A 21,998-nucleotide genomic window follows, 5' to 3' on the forward strand; every position below is an offset into this window, starting at 1 on the left:
CTATAAAATGAGACTTTCTTTTTATCAGTTGCTACAGTAATCCACTACAATTAGTGTTGAATTACCTTTTTTTGTTTTTCAAAATGAAATGAAAGGCTCTTTCTATTGTATTGGCACAATTTCCTCTCTGGTGTAAATCCACTAATTTTAACTACATCAGGGATGAAATTGACCTAATACATATGTGCAATCCTTTCTCTGACAATAATTCTGAGATGTGTGCATTGGAGCAAACAAAGAGAACCTACTGGAGCTAACAGACAAGTGTAGTGCTACTTAGTATAGTAACTGTGTTTTCTGATTTTTGCAGTGCAAGACATATGCTTGTGTTTTGGAGAGTCATCTTATGGGGCTTACCATTGACTTTGGCATGGGCTTTGTCTGTTTTGATGCTGCCACAAAGGTAAAGGTCTGAGACCTGCATCCAGTATGGTACTAATATTCTTCTTCCAAATATTATGTTTTGAGACGGAGAGTTAAGCCATCCTTGAAATGTGTTCTTTCAATATTTTGGTAGGCCATGATGTGTCAAATCCCTTGTACTTTATTGTAATCCTGGGGAGTTGTTTCTGAATGATATAAGATGTTGCAATCTGTAATGCAGTTGTTACAGAGAAGCCAGTGGTAACCCTGATCAAGTGTCAAATCCTGATACTATAGTTTAACAGGAGAGCCCAAATGGATTCAGGTTGATGTCATTCTCCTGGTGTTGTCTGGTTTCCATCAAATTTTAAAGAGAAATCATCCTGTAGGAATCCATAATGGCACAGGAATTCCTCAAAGAGAATCCAGCATTCTTCATCTCCCATTGCACTAGTAGAAAGTATGATTATTATTGCAATTTCAAATATGTATTATTTCATATTTACATGTGTAATGTTTGTAATTTTATAATGCAAAAAGTCATCACACAAATATCTTAATCAAAGTGTACCTCTTCTGGCTTTCCCATCAGGATAACACAGGTACATCAGCCACCTAGAAAGGAGCAAACAGCAGCCATTGGATTCAGCCACTGGCTGTATGCCTTGTAATATTCCCACTCAGCCTTAAAAAAAAATCTACTCACTCAGTCACCTGAGGCGAGTAATTTGTTTTGACAGACAAGTTGCTACATTATCATCAGTTTTCACATTATGATTATTATTGGCCTGATCCAAAGCCCATTGAAGTCAGTCGGAGTCTTTCGACTGATTTCACTGCACCTTGGATCAAGTTCTCATAGAGCTGCACAAAATACTACAGGTATCTTTCCTTGACTATTTGCTTGAATTAGAGAATGAATGTACTTTTGTGTTCACTTTCCATTCACATTAAATCAGTTGAGTTTTGCTCACATGAATCCTCACAAAACATTTTAAGACTCGGAAATAATGAGTTTTTAACGTGCTTTGTATGAGCGTTTGTACATTTTGTTTATAATTACTTTGACGGTTTGGAAGTGTGAGGGGAGGAGGTAGGAGAGAGGAAGTAAGGGGAGTAGAGAGAAAATCAGAGGGGGATAATGAGCTCCAAAACAATCACTCTAGCAGCAGCAAGGAAAGGCTGGATGAGGCAAAGAGTGGTCCTGCAACAGTAGCCACAGCAATCTGCTGTCTTTATCGTTTTCTCCTTGACCAGTGTTTTGACAGGAATGTGGGGATATAGTTTAGATGGGAATTTTAAAGCCAAGCACCTGTCCATATCCAAGTGTGGCACTGTAAATTATATGTGAACCGGTGTCCCTCCCAACCCTACCCCCGCCAACGAGCCTGTCAAGGTTCCTAAAAAATCCCTCACCGCTGCCACCAGGTCAAGGTTCCTTCCCCACTCTGAACTTTAGGGTACAAATGTGGGGACCTGCATGGACACTTCTAAGCTTAATTACTAGCTTAGATCTGGTACACTGCCACCATTCAGAATTTCAGTGTCTGGAACACTTCCTGTCCCCCCCCAAAACCTTCCCCTCCCTTGGCAGCCTTGAGAGGCTTTTTCACCAAGTTCCTGGTGAACACCGATCCAACCCCTTGGATCTTAACACAAGGACAATTTAACCATCTCCCCCTCCTTTCCTCCACCAATTCCTGGTGAGTCCAGATCCAATCTCCTTGGATCTTAAAGCAAGGAAAAATCAATCAAGTTCGTAAAAAGAAAGCTTTTAATTAAAGAAAGAAAGGTAAAAATCATCTCTGTAAAATCAGGATGGAAAATACAGGGTAATCAGATTCATATAGCCCAGAGGAACCCCCTCTAGCCTTAGGCTCAAAGTTACAGCAAACAAAGGTAAAATCCTCTCAGTAAAAAAGGAACATTTACAAGTTGAGAAAACAAAAATAAGACTAACACGCCTTACCTGGCTATTACTTACAAGTTTGAAACATGAGAGACCGATTCAGAAAGATTTGGAGAGCCTGGATTGAGTCTGGTCCCTCTTAGTCCCAAGAGCAAACAATCTCCAAAACAAAGAGCACAAACAAAAGACTTCCCCCCACCAAGGTTTGAAAGTATCTTGTCCCCTTATTGGTCCTCTGGTCAGGTGTCAGCCAGGTTTACAGAACTTCTTAACCCTTTACAGGTAAAAAAGGCATTAACCCTTAACTATCTGTTTATGACAGGGCCACATGCAAAGGAAGAAAGGAGAGAACATACTAGGAAGTAAGAGTCACTAGGCAAAGGGGTAACTCCTCACATAGTGTCTGGGAATGCAGGCAGAAGTAGCAAAGGAAGAGTGAGGGTCCAAAGCATGAAGGTGATGGATAGGCTCTTCCTGCTCTCTGTAAGTTTGGCCAAGGTGAACTGATTTGCTTATCTCTGAGTGACAGATGTCAGAGCGCCTGAGCCAGATAGTGAAAAGAATAGGCCCAGAAAAAAGGCCAGCAGACCTGGACAAATATTGGCAGGTGGAACTGCCACACAACCTGCTTGATTTTTCTAACCTTGACTGAAGCTGGGATGTATATGGCTGCAGGTTCACTTGCTAGTCCTGCTATTCCTCAGAGTTCTTCAGCTTATGCAATCCCAAAGCTGCAGTGCTAGGGCACAAGCCTGTATCTGGACCATAAAGCATATAATATTGCTGGATGCAACCAAAAGAGAGGGTGCCACTACCTTTGCTGCTACAACTATGAACAGACACACACACATTTTGTAACAACTGGAGGAGAATGACAGAAAATTGCCAACTAGTAAATGTAGTGCTCTTGGTGTATTGGGTCTGGATGAAACACTGCTTAACACCAGAAGGAGACCAGTATCCTAAGAAATTTTCCATGCCCTGGCATGTGACCTAGGCAGTTAAATGAGTTAGACAATAATCTGACAGTACCCTTCACAACTAGAACTGTACATACACAGAAAATGTCTTTACTTGAATGTAGTGAGAAAATATTGGCTGTAACCTCTGCACCCAGCAAATTTTACAGGAGCCAAATTATTCTAGGTAGAATCCCTTGAGAAAGGCCTGAGTGGATGAGAGAGTGAGATTTCTGAAATTCCATAATTCTGTGTATCTGCGCCTTCTCCCTAAATTATTGAGAGATTTAGAACTCCAAAACTTCCACCTGATAAGAGAGATGTTCATCCAATCAGAAAGTGCAAAGAATATCATGTAGCTTGTGTGACTCATCTCCAGCTAGTTGATACAAGCTCAGATACACCAAGTAAACTGTTCACAATATATCCATAGGATTAAAGATGGTGTTGGAGCTCATTAAAATGCATCAAGTGAATTTGAATAATGAATAAACTTAAGGAAATCACAATCTATCCACAGACATTTCCCAGGCTGAAAAGAGGCAAAATTTCATGAGCTGAGTGCTTGCTCAGCTTTTGATTATTATGGTGAGAGCAGGTGACTGAGTTTTGAGCCAGTGTTTATCATTTTTCAGGATAATTTTGCAAAGATGATTTAAGTTAAACTATTATATCTCTGCCTAATAATCAAATTCATTTTGCTGGAGGGTTCGTAAATGAGCTTTGGCTAGGCAGGAAGGATGCAGATGGAAACAATGCAAAGCAGAGATTAGTATTCAGGGCAGCAATGTGAATGAAACTAAACTAAAAAACCCTGTCCTATAAAAATATAAATTGTAATTTTTTAAAATTAGGTTTTTTATAAAATTCTTTGTACCTCTTCAACTGCCACTAGACATGTTCATTAATGAACACTTCAGTGAGGTAAAATACTTTTTCCAATATATTTTTATTTTATTTTGGCACAAGGATATTAATAATTTAAAGAATACTTGACTTTTGTTCATTTTTAATTAAAAGATTATTTCAAAAAGAAATTAAATTCAACTTCAGACAAGAGTTATTAGAACCTTTCACAAGAGAACCTGTCACAGACACTTGAGTTCATTTGTGAGTTTCACTACCAGACAAAAATGCAGATATGAACCTATATACGTGTCCCTGTTGGCATATGCTTGGCCCAGTTTTGCTTCCACCAAGACATACAAGTCATTTGATTCCATTTTCACCAAGCAGCCCCAGGCTCACATCCCTTTGTCATTTTCATTTTCAATCCCCCTCTCCCTCCCAGAGTATTTCATTTTCTTGTATGTGGATTGGCATGCAAACCCCTTTCATACGTTCATAGACTTTAGGGCCAGAAGGGACCATTAAAACATCTAGTTTGACCTGTACATCATAGGCCATTACAATTCATGACTTTAGCACTGTACTGAGCCCACTTCTTCTGTCTTTATGGGCAGCTGCCAATCCTTCCCCTTTCAGAGTATTCCAAGGGTGGGTACCTGGATAGCCCACTCTTCTACCTGCCACATCTTCAGAAGAGATGACTGCCTCCATCCCTCCCTCGTTTGCAGCATCAGAACCCAGAAGGGCTCGAAGGGGCAGCTTGCTTCAGCTCCCCTAGTTAAAATTCCAGCACTTGCCACTAGAATATTTCATCTGATCTTCTTTGGTTTCTACTAATCCCTTGTGGTTTCCACTGCAGAATCAATAGGACTATTGTTGTGTTCTGAAACATAATTCTTGGAACAATAAAAAGCAGTTGGAAATTTGAGCTGAGTGTCCCAAAATGAAATACAGCTCCCTAAATCTGAAACACATCACACTCCAATTAACTGAAACTCCAAAGAAAATCTTTCCCAAACTTCTGTGGTTTGCTACCACTGAGAATTTCTCAGTTCTACTACTGGCTTTTTTCTGATAGGGCCTTATTAAGCTGTTGCAGCTCCAGGATTCTATAGGACATTTTCATGCTAGGAAGGGCATTGATACTATTATCAAATGCATTTTCTTCAGTGTCTATGCTGAGCATATTTTAGTATCAATTTCATGTTTGTTTATCAAGGCAGGTCTTCATTAAACTGAGATCCCTTTTGCCTATATCCGATAATTCTCCAGCTACAAAGTTAAAGGTGCTATGATGTTTTCTCCAAAAGATTAATAACAGGAAACAAATTCGGAGTTCCTTCTTCCATTTTTACTCAGACCCTAGTCAGACAAACATCCATTTAAGTCAGTAGCAGTTTGCCTGAGTGGGAAATGAGTTTAAAAAAAAGCAAGACTTAAACTTGGATATTAGAACAAGAACCTCAGAAGTTGGCCTGGCTCTTAAATGCATAATGACAGTTATGTGTGCCTGAACAGGACATCTGTCTTGTCTAACAGTCTGTTTGAGATGACTGATTTTCTTCTTGCATCAAGATTTGTACTATACAGATATATATACACCGCTACCCCGATATTGTTGGGAATTGGTCCTGCTTTGAGCAGGGGGTTGGACTAGATGACCTCCTGAGGTCCCTTCCAACCCTGATATTCTATGATTCTACTATATAATGCACCCCGATATAACATTAATTTGGTAATGCGGTAAAGCAGCGCTCCGGTGGGGCAGGGCTGTGCACTCTGGTGGATCAAACAAATTCGATATAACACGGTTTCACCTATAATACGGTAAGATTTTCTGACTCCTGAGGACAGCGTTATATCAAGGTAGAGGTGTGTATATATATAAAAACTCGTGAATTTCAATGCACATCTTTGCTTATGAATTTCCTATCTATTTGCAACTTTGCCAATGCTAAGATTTAATAACTAATCCCACACTGTTGGTGCTACATATATAAATAATATGTCATAAAAACTGATGAGAAACCAGCCAACAGGAAGAAAAAAAACACAGTGTATATATTTATTAGCAAGCTCAGAAAACAAAATCACTGATGGCTGATGACACTGTGTACAGATTAGGAAATTAGTGTGGGATCTACATAGAAAACGTAATAATGTTTGTCCAGCAAGGATCAGGAATTATGTGAAATCAAACATTAGCTGCAGAAAAAAATGCCAAATTCTGCCCTATCTTTCATATAGTATGACAACCCCATCATATAACTGGAGTTGTACAAGGTGTAAATAGGTCTCCCCAAAAAGTCATTGTGCAAAGCAAAAAATTATGCGTTACTTGTGTAGATAAAACAACCAAATCTCTAGGTATAATTGTTGCTGGATTTTAACATTCCTAGGAGTTTGCTCTGAGTTTAAGGTTGTTGTTCTTTTTTTTACCAGAACTTCAGCTTCACCTTACTAGCTCACTGTACTGCTCTTATTATCCTTTTATGCATCATACTTTCAAGGTACATATGAAAGCTCAAGGTGAATATGTGATTGGGCTCTTAATGAATATCCCCAGTAATCTTTCTTGAAGTAAACTGGCTCTATAAGAGTCTGATCAGGAATCTCTAAACAAGTTTGTAGACTCTAAAAGATTTCATCTTTAATGATCTATTGGTACAAATACACAGTAGTTCTCATGGCAAGTTTGGCTTTTAATTTGTAGCACATTAATGTATCTTAGAGCACATATCCTTTTCCCTTCATTCTACTCAGGTATCTTCTTTTCAGCACACTTGAGATGCACTCTTCTATATTCTGGTGCCTATATTCATAGGGACACTGTAACTCCTCATTTGTGCTCTACTAATCTGCCTCTTTAAATGTGAAAACTACTTTAGAGCCCACAGTCACCATGAAGATGTGAAATCCTTCCATTATATCCAACAGGGGATAGAGGGAGGGAGAGAGAGCTCAGTGGTTTGAGCATTGGCCTGATGAACCCAGAGTTGTAAATTCAATCCTTGAGGGGGCCATTTAGGGATCTGGGGCAAAAATCTGTCTAGGGATTGGCTCTGCTTTGAGCAGGGAGTTGGACTAGATGACCTTCTGAGTTCCCTTCCAATCCTGATATTCTATGAACAGGCCAGATTATTCACCGTGTACTCACAATGGTGAGTAGTCACTCAAGCAAATAGTCCCATTGAAATCAATGGGACTACTCATGGAATAACTGTAAGTGAGTGAGAGTCTGGACCAATATGATAAATAGTTCTCCAGTTCATTAATGGACACTTATCCAGTTGTGTTGACAGTTAAGTTATTTAAACAAGATAGCAGCATTTTAATTGTTTTATTTCCTTACAACCTGAATCCCAAGTTATCACACTTCCCTTTGTTTAATTACTTGATTTTTTTTGTAGATTAATAAAATTTTATTTAATATCATGGCTAAATAATGGACTTAATTTCACAAATGTGACAAAGAAGAAAGTCACTAGCAATACTTATATGTGTGTTTACATGTAAGCAAATCTCTGTGTAAATTTACACTTCCACGCCAATAAACCATAAAAAATCTCTGCGGATTGCTACATTGTCTAGTATCATTTAATGAGCAGTAATGTTTCATTTGTAGCCCTAACTCAGTGATATAGACTTTCATCTATATAGTCCCTGTTTAAACTTAATCACGTCATATTTCAATAAAAATATCTAGAAAACATTTTTATGAATCTGTGCAAAAACTTACATAAATATGAAACCTATTTAAACTGTGTTATTTAAAATAAATCCATAGTGTGAAGTGATTAAAACTGTTGATGTAAATCATATTTCTCTCTCTTAAATCTCTCCTGCTCTCTCTCATTCATTCTCTAGCTGACAGCTGAGAAACAGAGCCAACAGCAGTTTGTCTTTTTGACAGTTTTTGTTGCTCTACAAACAAGCTATTTTGATTTGAATGAACAGCCATTAAGACTTGCTAGTTAAATCAAATTCTTCCAACCTTACAGGAAAATATCAATTACCCACCCAACCAGTTTTGTAAACCATCAAGTAGCATTTTGATGGCCCTAAAAGATAAATAAGGAAGGATATAATTATCTTGCCCCTTTGATATAGGAAAGTTATAACTCAAAAGAAGTATTTGTTCTTCCAAAGCAGTCTCTAGCTCTAAAGTTCAAGAGCAAGAGATGTTTTTTTATCATTCAAGATTTACAGTGTAATGGAGCCCTGCAATATATAGCTTCTTAATGATTTTAGCAAGTGTTTAATTAAGATTAAATTCTACCACATGCTCACTGTAGTGAAAAGGCCACCTGCTTAGTGGTTTATGTGGACAAATTCACAAGAAGTGCCAACTGAAATTGTCAGTATGCATATTGTGTAAAAACGTGTATGGAGCCACTGGCATATATGTGAAGCTAATTCAGATGGTTCTTAACTGTACTCACAGCATATCTGCCATTTGCATCTTCCTTGAGGAAAGTTTAAAAGCTTATTTAAGCTACTTGATTAACATTATTTAAGATGTATGATATCACACAGAATGCTGTTACTGAACTTTTCTTTCTTTCTTTCTTTCTTTTTTTCTTTCTTTCTTTCTTCTATTAAAATGACGTTAAACAGAACTCAAAAGACCAGTGCAGAACTCCTTCCTCTTGGCTGTCCAGGCGTCTGTCAGGCTACCAGCCAGTTAACATCTTCACTTTTGCTACAGGCCTTCTTAATCTCAGGCATCTAATTTAGATGGACCACTGAAGTCCCAGAGGCTCCTTTTCCTTTCTGTAGGCTTTTAGGATATGTCTACTGTACAATTAAAAACCTGTACCTGGCCTGTGCCAGCTGACTTGGGCTCGTGGGGCGTGGACTAGAGCTGTTTAATTGTCATTTAGACGTTCAGCCTTGGGCTGGGTCCTGCGAGGTGGGAGGGTCCCAGAGCTCAAGCTGCAGCCCAAGCCCAAATGTCTAATTGCCATGTGGATAGACATACATCAAAGTTCAAGAGTGTAAGGCAAGCATTTTATTTTCAGTTTCCCAGCTGCTGCTGTCAGAGTGTGTGTTTGTGGAAGATGTTTCCCTTGGTTCTGCAAAATTGCAAAAGGTTACATCAAGTTCTACATCTCTTTAATGTAAGCAATGTCAACTAGTTATTGTCGTTAATTGCTAATTCAGTTGCATCTAGAGGGCCTAGTTGAGATCAGGGCTCCATTGTGGTGGGCACTGTACAACCATGTGCCAAGAGTTTATAGTTTAAATTTGCTTTTGTTTTCCGTTCAGTGAATGTAATCCCAACTGAACATGTTGCTCATCACATCTTGGGTTCCTGATGTACAGTAAATGATCTGGATACACTTCTGCCTCCTTTCAGTGTAGCTCATTTTGGCACCGTGGATCTTTCTGAATTGGGTTGCCAACTCTCTAATCACATGAAACTGAACATCTTTGCCCCAGCCCTTTCCCAGGGCCCTGCCTCACTCCATCCCCCTCCTCCTGTTGCTCACTCTCCCCTACCCTCATTCATTTTCACCAGGCGAGCGCATGGGGTTAAGGTGTGGGAGGGGGTGAGGGCTCTCGCTGGGGGTGTGGATTCTGGGGTGGAGCTGAGGCTGAGGGCTTTGGGGTGCAGGCAGGGGCTCCTGGCTGGGGTCAAGGGGTTCAGAGTGTGGGAGGGGGCTCAGGGCTGGAGCTGGGGGTTGGGATGAGGGCTCTGGGCGGGAGTTAGGGTACGGGAGCGGGTGCCGACCTGGGCCAGGGGGTTTAGGGTGAGACTCTGGCCAAGCAGCGCTTACCTCAGGCGGCTCCCAGAAGCGGACAGCATGTCCAGCTCCTAGGTGGAGGGGACAGGGGCTCTGCATACTGTGTACAGATGTCACCGCAGCAGCTCCCACTAACCATGGTTCCCAGCCAATGAGAGCTGTGATGTCGGCACTGGTGCTCGGGGCAGGAGCAGCGCACAGAGCCTCCTGGCAACCCTGGCTAAGAGACAGACATGCCGACTGCTTCTGGAGCCACACAGAGCCAGTGTAGGCATGGAGCCTGCCTTAGCCCTGCTGTGCTACAACCAGATTTTAGCAGCCTGGTCAGCAATGCTGACCAGAGCCGCCAGGGTCCCTTTTCAACCAGGCGTTCCAGTCAAAAACCAGATGCTTGGCAGTCCTATTTATAAATGATTAACTTCAAAATTTCTTAAATATTCAGATGAGTTTCAGTTATAATTTATATTTAACTTTTTTCAGATTTATTTTCCTAATGACAAGCGTGGCCCATCAGAGATGAATGGATTCAGAGTTCAGCTCATCCCCCTCTCAGTTTCATGCCCATGTTACAAAAGGGAACAAAATAGATTTTTTCCTTTCTTAAGTGATTAATGCACCAACCATATTCTCTATGAATTACACAGTGCATGGTCCCCTGACATGTTTCCCATAATCTCCAAAACAACATCTCCAAGACAGAGCAGAAGACCTTTTCAACAATGCAATATTACTGACGTATAATTTTACAGTACATCACCTTCCATTATGTTTAAAGTAATGTAAAGTGACTTTGCCTTTTCCTAAGTTGAAATATTATAAAGGTGAGCAGTATATCCTTAAGACTAAAGCTTCATTCTTAGACTCCTTGGACTATATCCTGAGCTGTGGTCGAATTACGTTCAGCGTAGTTTGGGGGTGGGTATGCAAAGGTAATTGTAAAGCACCTTTTATGCTCATACTCTTTGGCTATCTGGGAGTCAGTGCATGCCTTGATTTAAGTTACAGCAGAGTCATCGCTGCTCTGTCTTACACCCAACTTTTAACATCCCCAAGGACTGGCACAAGAGCACAGGAATGCTCTGGTCATACCTCCTGTACTGGAGCTCAAGAAGTGGGGTGTGATAGGCCCCATACCAGTGGCTATTCACCCCTAAGGATTCTCAGTTCTGAAGTTGGTTAGTGCTGACTTACAAGTAGCTTGGCAACATGGGCAAAGCAGACAGAGTACAGTAGAGGAACTGACCCCCATGTTCTCATTAGTAAATTTGTTAGGTACTCAGATACTAAAGTAATGGGCACAAAAACTAATATTGTATGTGTGTTTACACTGTCACCTTGGTATGTAACCATATCACTGCTGCACAATATACATTGCATTGTGTGTCTGTGTGTATACATACGTACGTGCGTACACATATACGCACACATGTATATCATATTCCCCTTATCCCATCATCTGGGATTGGGTCATCATGCAAGTATCTGCCATCCTCATCTGTCCGAAGCAGCCCTAAGGTCCATTTCCTTGCCATCTTCTTTGATGCAATCCATCCAACTCTTCCACAGCTTTGGCTGGGTATCTGTTTCCTACCATTCTCTCCTGCAATGCTGTCTTAACCAGGTCCTCTTCATTTATCCTCTGTATGTGGCTGAACCAGCAAAGTGATTCGTCTTGGATTTTGTCAGCCACATCACATACTTTGACTTCCACTTTGACTTCATTCAGTTAAAAATCAGTCTCTTCATGTAACTCTTTTAATAGAGCAAAGACATGTTATCTCAAACACCTGTAGGCGTTGAACCTGTCTCTTTAGGACCTATGCTTCTGCACCGTTCAGCATTGCAGGGTGCCTTCTTGTTCTGTACATCTGGCCTTTCAGTCTTAATGGCATACACAACACTTGAAATGTTACTCCACACACTTCCAGCTCTCCCCTGGACTAGACTGGACTGGACTGTGTCTCACATTCAAGCTTGCTGTCTTCCATTACCCCAGCTGCCAAGGTACTTGACAGGCCAGTCTGGTCTAGTCTCACTCCATAATCTCTGTCCAGTTTCCCCATGGCACTGCTGCTGACCCACATGACCACAGGCTTACGCATGTTCATTTTCATCCCATGCCAGTTTAGTTGGTTATACCACCAGTTTACTGTTTCCCATATGCTACTTTTGAGGATACTTTTATTGCTATATGATCATAGTTTCTCATTTTTTCCATTGCGATCTTCCTGCTGATGTGGTCCATCAACATAAAAAACAGTGGCAGCCCAAGGGCTGAATTTCACTGCAAAAGGGCATGTCATTCCAAAACATGTTCAAATCACTGTTTTACGTGATCTATCTAGTGTATTCACCATAGTTATTAAATCCTCACATATATTTCCTCAGCACTGGTGTGAGCATCCTTTTCTCCTCTGTACTGTATGCCTTTTCTAGGTCTATCAAAGCTCAGAAGCTAGCCTGTTGATACTCAAGCCACTTCTTTATCACTTACTGAATTACAAACATAGCATCTGCAGTTCCTCATCATTTCCTGAAGCTGAACTCCTCTTTCTATTCCAGTCTCCTATTCCTCATATCCTAGATGTGCTCCAGTATCTTCATCCCATGCAACAGTAAATTTATCCCTCAATGGATACTTCCTTTCTTATGTGTTGGGTGTAAGATCGGCTTGCACTAATCTTGTAGAATTCTCTTGTCTCAACATACAGCTTTAACTATTCTGCTCATCAGTTTTATGCTTCTCTTGCCCAAGAATTTCACCAAGTCTGCTGTCACTTCTTCAGGTCCTACTTCCCTACTGTTCTTCATTACCTGGACTGCATTTCTCATCTGCTCCTCTGGTATATCAGACTCAGACACAACTTTAGGATCATATGTCAGCAACTCCACCCAAAAGGGAGTTGCATCATTCAAGTGACTCTCAGAGTATTTTTTCCTCCTCTCCTTCACATGTTTGGGTGTTACTACAAGTTTCCTCTGGTCATCATTTACAAATGGTATTGCAGTACCATCCTTCTCTGTGTAGCTTTTTATTCTATTTAATGTTAATTATACTGCACTGGATTCGGTTCTGGCAGCTATAGTCTAAAGTTCAACAGTTTGTTCTGGATCTGAAGTCCATAGGAAGACGTGAAACCATAGGCATCTATCTTTTAGCAGTTTTATTAAAGTTACCAACAAAGTTATAAATGTCATAGTATATACAATTCCTAAAGATAAGTACCATGTACCAGTCATACCTACAGACATACTCACATGTTCCTAGATGATATTAGAATCTGTTGGCTGTCTCATGGAATGATCATCAATATGGGAGTGGTTCCTGCTGGAGTTTCCCATAGGAAGCTCAATTTTCCTACTCTGGGCAGCCTTTTTATATTGTGATTCTGTCTATACCTACATTCTCTGCTTGTACATGAAAGTTTCAACCCTCTGTTTCTTGTTGGTCTGTGTCCCCTACAAACACAGGGGACACCAAATTCTATAGGCTGTGTAGATTCTCATTAACATTGACATACCACTTTTATCTTGAGGTTAAGGCATATGTTGGAGACAATATTTACTGTTGCAGCATTTTATAATTTAAATTGAATCTTCCCAGCTATACTTTCACAATATTACCAGTTGGTACCTCTTTTCTCATAATGTTTGGAGCTATTTCTCAGTCATTGATTTATGCCATCATTTCTTGTCTCCAAAGCCAAAAAAGCTAAGCTAAAGGCTTGCAGCCTCAGCCTACAGGTTCTTGTGTTTCAGCTTGTCTTACTCATGTCTAATGTTTTATTCCTCTAAATACCGATCAATCTTATACCTTTATAATCCTACAAATTAACTCTAATTAACATACAGTGTATATATGTAATATAACATTGATTGATCATAACATCACACAATAAATGGATACTAAACTAAAATCATTGACTACATTTCCTTTGTGTCTACTTTTTGCAATGCTATAGATCTTTTTGTCAGCCAGCTGTGGGTAGGTTACAAGCACAGCTCTCTTTGGTCTTCTTTACTGTCCACTTGATGCTTTGATTTTTTTGTATTTGCTTTCATTTGCACTCAGTGGGTTTATTTCTTTATTTTTACATGCTATTTTACTGTTTTGGATTCCTACCTGCACTTCACAGGTCTACTAACATTCCTTTCTCTCTCTCTGGGTTTTCCCCATCTGCGTTGTCCACAAACCTCTTCTGATGCCACAATCCATGTTCTTTTGGGGTAGTTCCCTCCTTTTCAGCTGATGCTACTAGGGCTACTAAGATGATCTCAGGTTTGGAAAACCTACCTTATGAGAGCAGACTCAAAGTGTCACCATGACTCAGTGGGTCACAACTGAGAATACCAAATTCAGGACAAGCTGCTGAGAAATAGCGCATCCACACCCCAAAACTGGTGGTTATTTTTCCATAAGATAACCAAACCAGCAACAAAAGTAAACTTCTGTCTCATCACACTGGCTAACAAAAAGTCAGAACTGCAGCATCCTTGGGTATTCCAGTCCTGGATTCAACACCCAGACCCTGGACTTAATGATGAGAGGATATTTAAAACCAATTTAATCAAACAAAGCGTTCTTCTGTTCCCAAAGGACCAGCCACATACCCATGTCAATATATAACTTACATCTTACCCAATAATTGCCAGTCCTTTAGCATGCTGGGAGCTGTGGGTGGCCATGCAAATACAAACAAACTGGTGACCCACCAGCGGAATACCCTGACGGGCTGCATGCGGCCTGCGAGCTCCAGATTACCCACCACGAGTTAGAGCGTCCACAGGAAGGTCCATCGGGTAGGGATAAGCTTCTTCTATGGTCCATTGTGAATCAAGTGCTCCTTGATGGGCAACTCAACTTGAATAGTCCCTTCACAGTGTGCTGGCCTGTTACCGAGGTACTTTGTGGGTGTTAGCACAGGAGCAAACACATTTGAAATACAGGTACATAGTCAATATTCATATACATATATAACTTCAGATACAAAAATGATGCATGCATATTAATAGGATAATCGTATTAAGCAAATCATAACGTTTCCATAGACACCTTATATGACCTACTTTGTACAAGATTTGTTGCAATTATATAACAGTGTTAGCAACAATGATCGACATGGTTATATTTTAATCATACAACATCACACAAAGAGCTCAAAGAGGGCTGAGGGGAGATATGATTGCTCTCTATAGATACACCAGAGGGATAGATACCAGGGAGTGAGAGGAGTTATTTAAATTAAGCACCAATATGGACCCAAGAACAAGTTTAGGCTGGAAATTAGGTGAAGGTTTCTAACCATCAGAAGAGTGAAGGTCTGGAACAGCCTTCCAAAGAGAGCAATGGGGGCAAAAAACCTAAGTGACTTTAAGACTGTGCTTGAAAAGTTTATGGAGGGAATAGCATAATGAGACTGCCTAAAATGGCATGTAGCCAATCGGTGACTGCTAGCAGCAAATACCTACAACGGCTAGCGATGAGACACAAAATGGGGAGGGCTCTGAGTTACTACAGAGATTTCTCTCCCAGGTATCTGGCTGATGGATCTTGCCCACATGCTCAGTGTCTAACTGATCACCATATTTTGGGTCAGGAAGGAATTTTTTCTCCAGGTCAGATTGGCAGAGATCCTGGAGGGTTTTCACCTTCCTCTGCAGCAGGGAGTATGGGTCACTTGCAGATTTAAACTAGGGTAAATGGCAGAGTCTATGTAACTTGAAGTCTTTAAATCATGATTTGAGGACTTCAGTAATTCAGCTAGAGGTTAGAGATCTATTACAGGAATGGGTGGATGAGGTTCTGTGGCCTGCAACGTGCAGGAGGTCAGACTAGATGATCATGATAGTCCCTTCTGACCTCAAAGTCTATGAGTCTATGTCATGTCTGTTTCCTGGTACTTATCCTGTACTGCTTCCGCAAACTTCTCTGCTGCATTTCCCCTTAACTTCCCATACTTTAATCTTGTGTCTTTCCCTCCTTGTCTGAGGCTTTATTTGTAATCTTTATTGAGAAAAGTTTGTGCTATCATCTCACTGGGTATCACCTTGCAGTCCATAACTTGACATCACTGAAATTTCCTCAGCAATAACATCAATCTAGCTTCGGTGTGCACCAATGATGACCAAATGATTCTTTCTTTTGGAACCATGTATTAGCTATCATCCATTCATTGGTAATACACATGTCTAGAGAGTCCAGAGAAGAGTGACAAAAATGATTAAAGGTCTAGAAAACATGACCTATGTTTGATTGAAAAAAATGTGTTTGTTTAATCTGGAAAAGAGAAGACTGAGAGGGGAGACGATAATAGTTTTCAAGTACACCTCTACCCCGATATAATGTTACCTGATATAACATGAATTCAGATATAACACAGTAAAGCAGTGCTCTAGCGTGGCGAGGTTGCGCACTCTGGCGTATCAAAGCAAGTTCGATATAACGTGGTTTCACCTATAACACAGTAAGATTTTTTAGCTCCCAAGGACAGCATTATATTAGGGTAGAGGTGTACGTAAAAGGTTGTCACAAGAAGGAGGAAGAAGAATTGTTTTTCTTAGTCTCTGAGGATAGGACAAGAAGCAATGGGCTTAAATTGCAGCAAGGGAGGTGTAGGTTGGACATTAAGAAAAAATTCCTAACTTTCAGGGTAATTAAGCACTGGAATAAATTGCCTAGGGAGATCTCCATCATTGAAGATTTTTAAGAGTAGATTGGACAAACACCTGTCAGGGATGGTCTAGATAATACTTAGACCTGCCTTGAGTGCAGGGGACTGGACTAGATGACACCTTGAGGTCCCTTCCTGTCCAATGATTCTATGATTCTGTGTCTAGTAACTCTTTACCTTTTAATTCATGGTGCCTAGACTAATATTTCCTAAACACATTTCACACTCCCTTTGGTTTTTGCCTCTCTGTGCATTCATATCTCCACATACCAATATCAGCACTTCTGGTGTTGCTGTGTCTGCTCACGCCTGTTAGCCTTGGTAGAAACGCTCTCTTCTTCATTACCTCCTTGCTGAGGTACATACGCTGATATAAAAAACAGAACACATTTTTTAACTTGGACTCATTCAGCTGTCAGCCTGTCATTTACTCTAAAAATTTCAATCACCATCTTCCTCATCTGCTCCTCTTACTACCACCTGGACTGCATTAGACCCATTTTTCACCTGTGTAGAACAGTTCACAAGCTAAGCTCAAATCCTTCACTGTGTTCTCCATCCATCACGTTTTCTGTAGGCACAGAACATCAATACCTCTCTTTACATTGTATCAACTACTTCTACTCCTTGACTAGCCAAATGGGATATATTTAGTGTTGGTCCTTTTATAATATAGGGTTTATATGGCTGTGCAGGTCACTGATTTTCAACTGATTTTTCATCTGACCACCCTGGACTTTAGAGGACAGCTTTGATGCTGGCTACCAGGTATCCTGTTGGTCTGGGGCTGCTAGACAGGCAAACTTCTGGCATAGGGCTGAGATATCCTCCCACCAGCCCCTGGCGGAGAAACATATAGGCCAGTCTCACCCCTCTTTATATCTACCACTGCCCTTTGATAACATGCCAAAAATACAAAACTGCACCAACATAGTGACTTGTGCAAAAAAAACAACCCATATTGTATTGGCTGGCATCCTTGATATACATGATAGCGAAAGGGCGTTTCCCCAGTTCCCCTAAGTTCTAGCCACTCTCTTCCCATGTTGTTGCTGCAGACCTGGTAGGCTGCTAACAGGTGGAAACCGGGTGTGTGGGTGTGTATACAGAGCGTTATATATCTAATTGTATCTCTCTTCATTTGTGTGTGTTTATATGCATACACAAGGGAATGTTATACACATACGCACGTGTGCATATACACATTTACAATTACTCATGTACATGTGTGTGTTTGTACTTTGTGTATATAATGCAATATATCTTCCTGTGCAAAAGTACTGTGTTTGCACTCCAGAGCATTTACTGCTCTTTACAATAGCAGTAGAAAATATACATTTGTCAGAAGAACAATTCATTCCTGTAGAAAATGATAATTAATTGTGAATGCTGCTAATTATACAATGCTGCTGGAACAAAGTAAGAAAAGGATCCATACTGGCCCATTAGATGCATATCAACAAAACCCATTGTGACAATCATGTTATTTTACAAACACATTACTTCATCAAAAGAGGAGAATACATTATGAGTAATAAGTAGCATAGCAAATACTTTTATGTTTTTTGTGCCAAATGGATACTTGGCCACATAGTACAAGACTTCATTGTTCCTGAAATAATGAACTCTGTCTATGTTAAAGTTAACTTATGATGACACATACAAAAGAAGCCTATCAATTCTTTCATTTGTACTGACTTAATGTGCACTCTGGATGTCCAAATGAATTGATCCAATATGTATTAAAGTTCTTCTCATCACCAATGCCACAGTTGTTATTAACAGCACAGATACCAAACAGGAACTTCACTGGTTTCAGGGATGGGGAATGTAAGATATCAATTCTGTGTAACAGTGATAATTTATTAGCTGGCTGGAGCATTGAAGTTGAATAGTGGTGACTACAACTCTGATTCAAAGAACCGGGTACTGTTGGTGTAGCCATGTAGTCCAGCAGATAAACAAAACGCAAGATCTTGTAATTCATCACTCAACACTAAGAAAATAGACTGTACTCTGTTAACAGTGCATAGGATATTAGAGTTTGCCAAGATTGGTTATTTTATTAGTAGTGATTTTTCTCTCTCTGTTCCATTGTCCCCCTTTGTTCTTCAGTCTCCATTGTACTTATAAAGCCCTACCAGTTGACAAAGGAAATTGACTCAGATCATAATTCTTTACAGCAAAGCACTCCTGTGAGATTGATAGCAGTGTGAAATTGAGTAGGAACCAGATTTTGATCCTAGTCAGTTCCAGACTACTGCTAGCAATAGGGACAGAGTGTCACTTCACAGAAATGCAATCTCTCTCAATTTCATATGAGAAGAAGCAGTGTGTTGTCAAATTAATGCACATCCCAGGTGCCCAAGCTACCAATTACTTTTATCCTTGACAGGAAGGACCCATAGGATAGATGTATCTAACACTGATTAGGTTTAAGTTGGTAGCAGTACCACTTATGGTACTGAGCAGACAAATAATATTAGCTTAAAAGGATTCTTAACTGCAACTGAGAATAATTCTATATTTTATTTTGTCTTCAAAAGCTGTACAGAAGCATGCTTTAATAATTCAAAGTATTGAATAAGACTAAATGTGATGAAAAAGTACAGCTGAGTCTTTTGAAGGTATATTGTATAAAACAAAATATAGAACTGATTTATAGAGACTAATATTTAAAAATATAGCGTCCAATTTTGCATCCTTAAATAATAAGCCTCTTCTATAGCATTTGTAGGCACAGTCTGGAAATTAGTTGTCTAATGATTGTAAAATCCTGACATATAACTTTGATTGTTTCCATGTACAAAATTGGAGGTCAGATGAGACCCATTGTCATTATGTGTTGCATTAATGAAAAGGAGTGTTGAAATTGCTGTTGTGGGTGTATTTTAGTTTATATACCTACAGTAGAACACTTCATAATATAGGGTCAAAATCTGAAGTGTGTACCCCTATGATTCATTTCCAAAAAAATTATTTACCCTGGAAACTGGTATTTGCATTCTTAGATTAGGTAGTTACTTACTTAATTACCCATTTACACATTCAATTGCTGTACTTGATTTACATGTGCAAATACTACTTTACAGGCTCAGTTAGTGCACATTTGTTTTCAGATACAATGCAGGATTCTTGTAAGGTCTAATGTGATAGAGAAGAGGGAGGACTGCTGTAATGAATATAAAGTTAGTCCTTTCTGGAAATTACTAGACAATTTAGAATTTTCTCTTACTTTCTAGCTCCCAGCCAGACTAAGCATAGCTTTTGCTTCCTTGCATCATTAGAGAGGACTTCTGTGAGACCTGGCCTGGATCAAACAGTCATGAAAGGAGCTATTGATTAGTTTACACACTCATGTTGTATAATCTAGCTAGGAGTATGTTAAGTAAATGAAACACAAATAGACCTGATTATTCTGAGTTTTTTGGGGAATTCATATTTCTCTGGATTTTTTTAAAAAAAAGCCTTAATAGTCATGAAACCATGATGGATTACTTATTATTTTTTGATATTGCAGGGAGAACAAACTAGTTTTAACTGTACCATTGGAACAATGCAATACCTCCTCAGGAACTCACGTTTTGTAGTACAAGAATGTGAAATGACTGCAATAAGTAAAAAACAGACCTTTTTCTAAGCATTGTTGAAGAATGTGTCTTCTAGAATTAGAGTGAGATAAGGAATGTAGCTTTCCTCAATTTGTGTGATTGTGAGGAATTGGCCGAAATACCACAGAATCTGGGAGCACTAGCTTTCCTTGGTGTTTTGATAGTGTACTTATTAAACAGATATACAACCAGTGAAAAGTGGTGGGTGAAATTATAACAATGTTACACTGGCAGGACATGATAAGCAACACTGTTATGAAGAATATAAGGACACGCCACCAGAAAAGTAGATTGCTTCATGAATAAGACCACTCAAATATGCCAGGGGAACCTGCTTCAATATAAGGAAAAAATATTGCACATTCCTAGCGGTCACTTACCACCTCAGACTAGAACTTATATGAGTTATCAAACAATTGCAACCCATACTTATAAGGACCACATCCTGAAAGAAATGTTTCCTGAACCCTCTCTTCTGAACTTCCAGGGGAGGCTCTAGACATTTCGTCACCCCAAGCACGGCGTCATGCCGCGGGGGGCGCTCTACTGGTCACTGGTTCTGCGGCTCCAGTGGACTTCCCACAGGCGTGCCTGCAGAGGGTCCGCTGGTCCCACGGCTTCGGAGGAGCCGCGGGACCAGCAGACCCTCCACAGTCCTCCGAAGCGGCAGGACCAGCAGACTCTCCGCAGGCACACCTGCGGGAGATCCACCGAAGCCGCAGGACCAGTGGACCCTTTGCAGGCAAGCCGCCAAAGGCGGCCTGCCTGCCGCCCTCCCAGCAACCACCAGAGTGCCCCCTGCGGCATGCCACCCCAAGCATGCACTTAGCGTGCTGGGGCCTGGAGCCGCCCCTGTGAACTTCACACCATCCCCTAGCCTTGCCAAACTCATCGTCAAAAGCCCGTTCCCCACAGACCAGGACATACCAACTCATGGTGGCACCAGACCCTGCCAAAACAACAGATGCAAAACCTGCACACATATCACTACTGCTGTGATGATCAATATCCCTTGCAACACACCTTTCAAGAATCATGGGCCCTACGCGTGCCTATCACAACATGTGGTGTACCTTATCCAGTGCATCAAATTTGCCAGCAACAACTATATGGATGAAACCAGACAATCACTACGCTTTCAAATAAACTAACTGAAAAATGATAAAAGACAAAAATACCTTATAACTCATGGAGAAACTCTTCACAAAACAATTACCAACTGTCCACAAAGGAAACCAGCACAGCACTTTCAAAAGACAAAACTAAGCACTTAAATTCATAACTCTGCTGGACACTAAAAACCATGGACTTAATGGAGACATTGGTTTCATTGCCCATTACAACAACTTGCAACAGCCTGCTGCCTACTCCATTGTCCTATGACTGCAGAAGTGTTTGTTAAGTTTTCCTAGAGTGGCTCAAGAGCGTGAGTACCAGCCTCAGAGGAGACTGTTAAGAAGGGCAGAAACCCCAAATTGGTTGTGAGTTTCAGACTTAGATTTCACCAACAAGTATCAAGTGTAAATTCCTCAAGCACTATAACAGCCTTAACATGGAGTCACGGACAGTCCCCTAGGGTACTCTGAGCTATCTTGTCTCCCAGGGAAACTTGCTTTTGTGATAGACGGTCCCTTATGCCAAGAATCACAATATTCAAGTTACTCACAGTCCCGATGGACCAGTCATTTACCCTAGGTCAATTGCACCTTAGATCTCACACCAAAGACAATGCTTGCGTAATAAACTATGTAAAGGTTTATTAACTAGAAATACAAAATACAAGTTATTGACAAGGTTAAAGCATGTAAACACATGCACACACTAATAAGTTCCAATCTTAAGTTTCAAAAAGTAATAGACGCTTTTATGATAAATAAGCTTTATATGTC

At 40.3% G+C, this 21,998-nt stretch overlaps 1 protein-coding gene across 5 annotated transcripts in view; it reads left to right on the forward strand.

Moving 5' to 3' along the window:
• SNTG1 (syntrophin gamma 1) overlaps positions 1 to 21,998 on the forward strand; it is a 543,852-nt gene that overhangs the window by 491,068 nt on the left and 30,786 nt on the right. For all 5 annotated transcript variants that reach the window (XM_050942000.1, XM_050941999.1, XM_050942002.1 and 2 more), the window contains one exon: positions 311 to 403. In XM_050942000.1, the coding sequence (XP_050797957.1) occupies positions 311 to 403 (93 nt within the window). The remainder of the gene's footprint in view (positions 1 to 310; positions 404 to 21,998) is intronic.

This window comes from Gopherus flavomarginatus, chromosome 2 (assembly GCF_025201925.1).
Source record: "Gopherus flavomarginatus isolate rGopFla2 chromosome 2, rGopFla2.mat.asm, whole genome shotgun sequence".
NCBI classification, from domain to species: domain Eukaryota; kingdom Metazoa; phylum Chordata; order Testudines; family Testudinidae; genus Gopherus; species Gopherus flavomarginatus.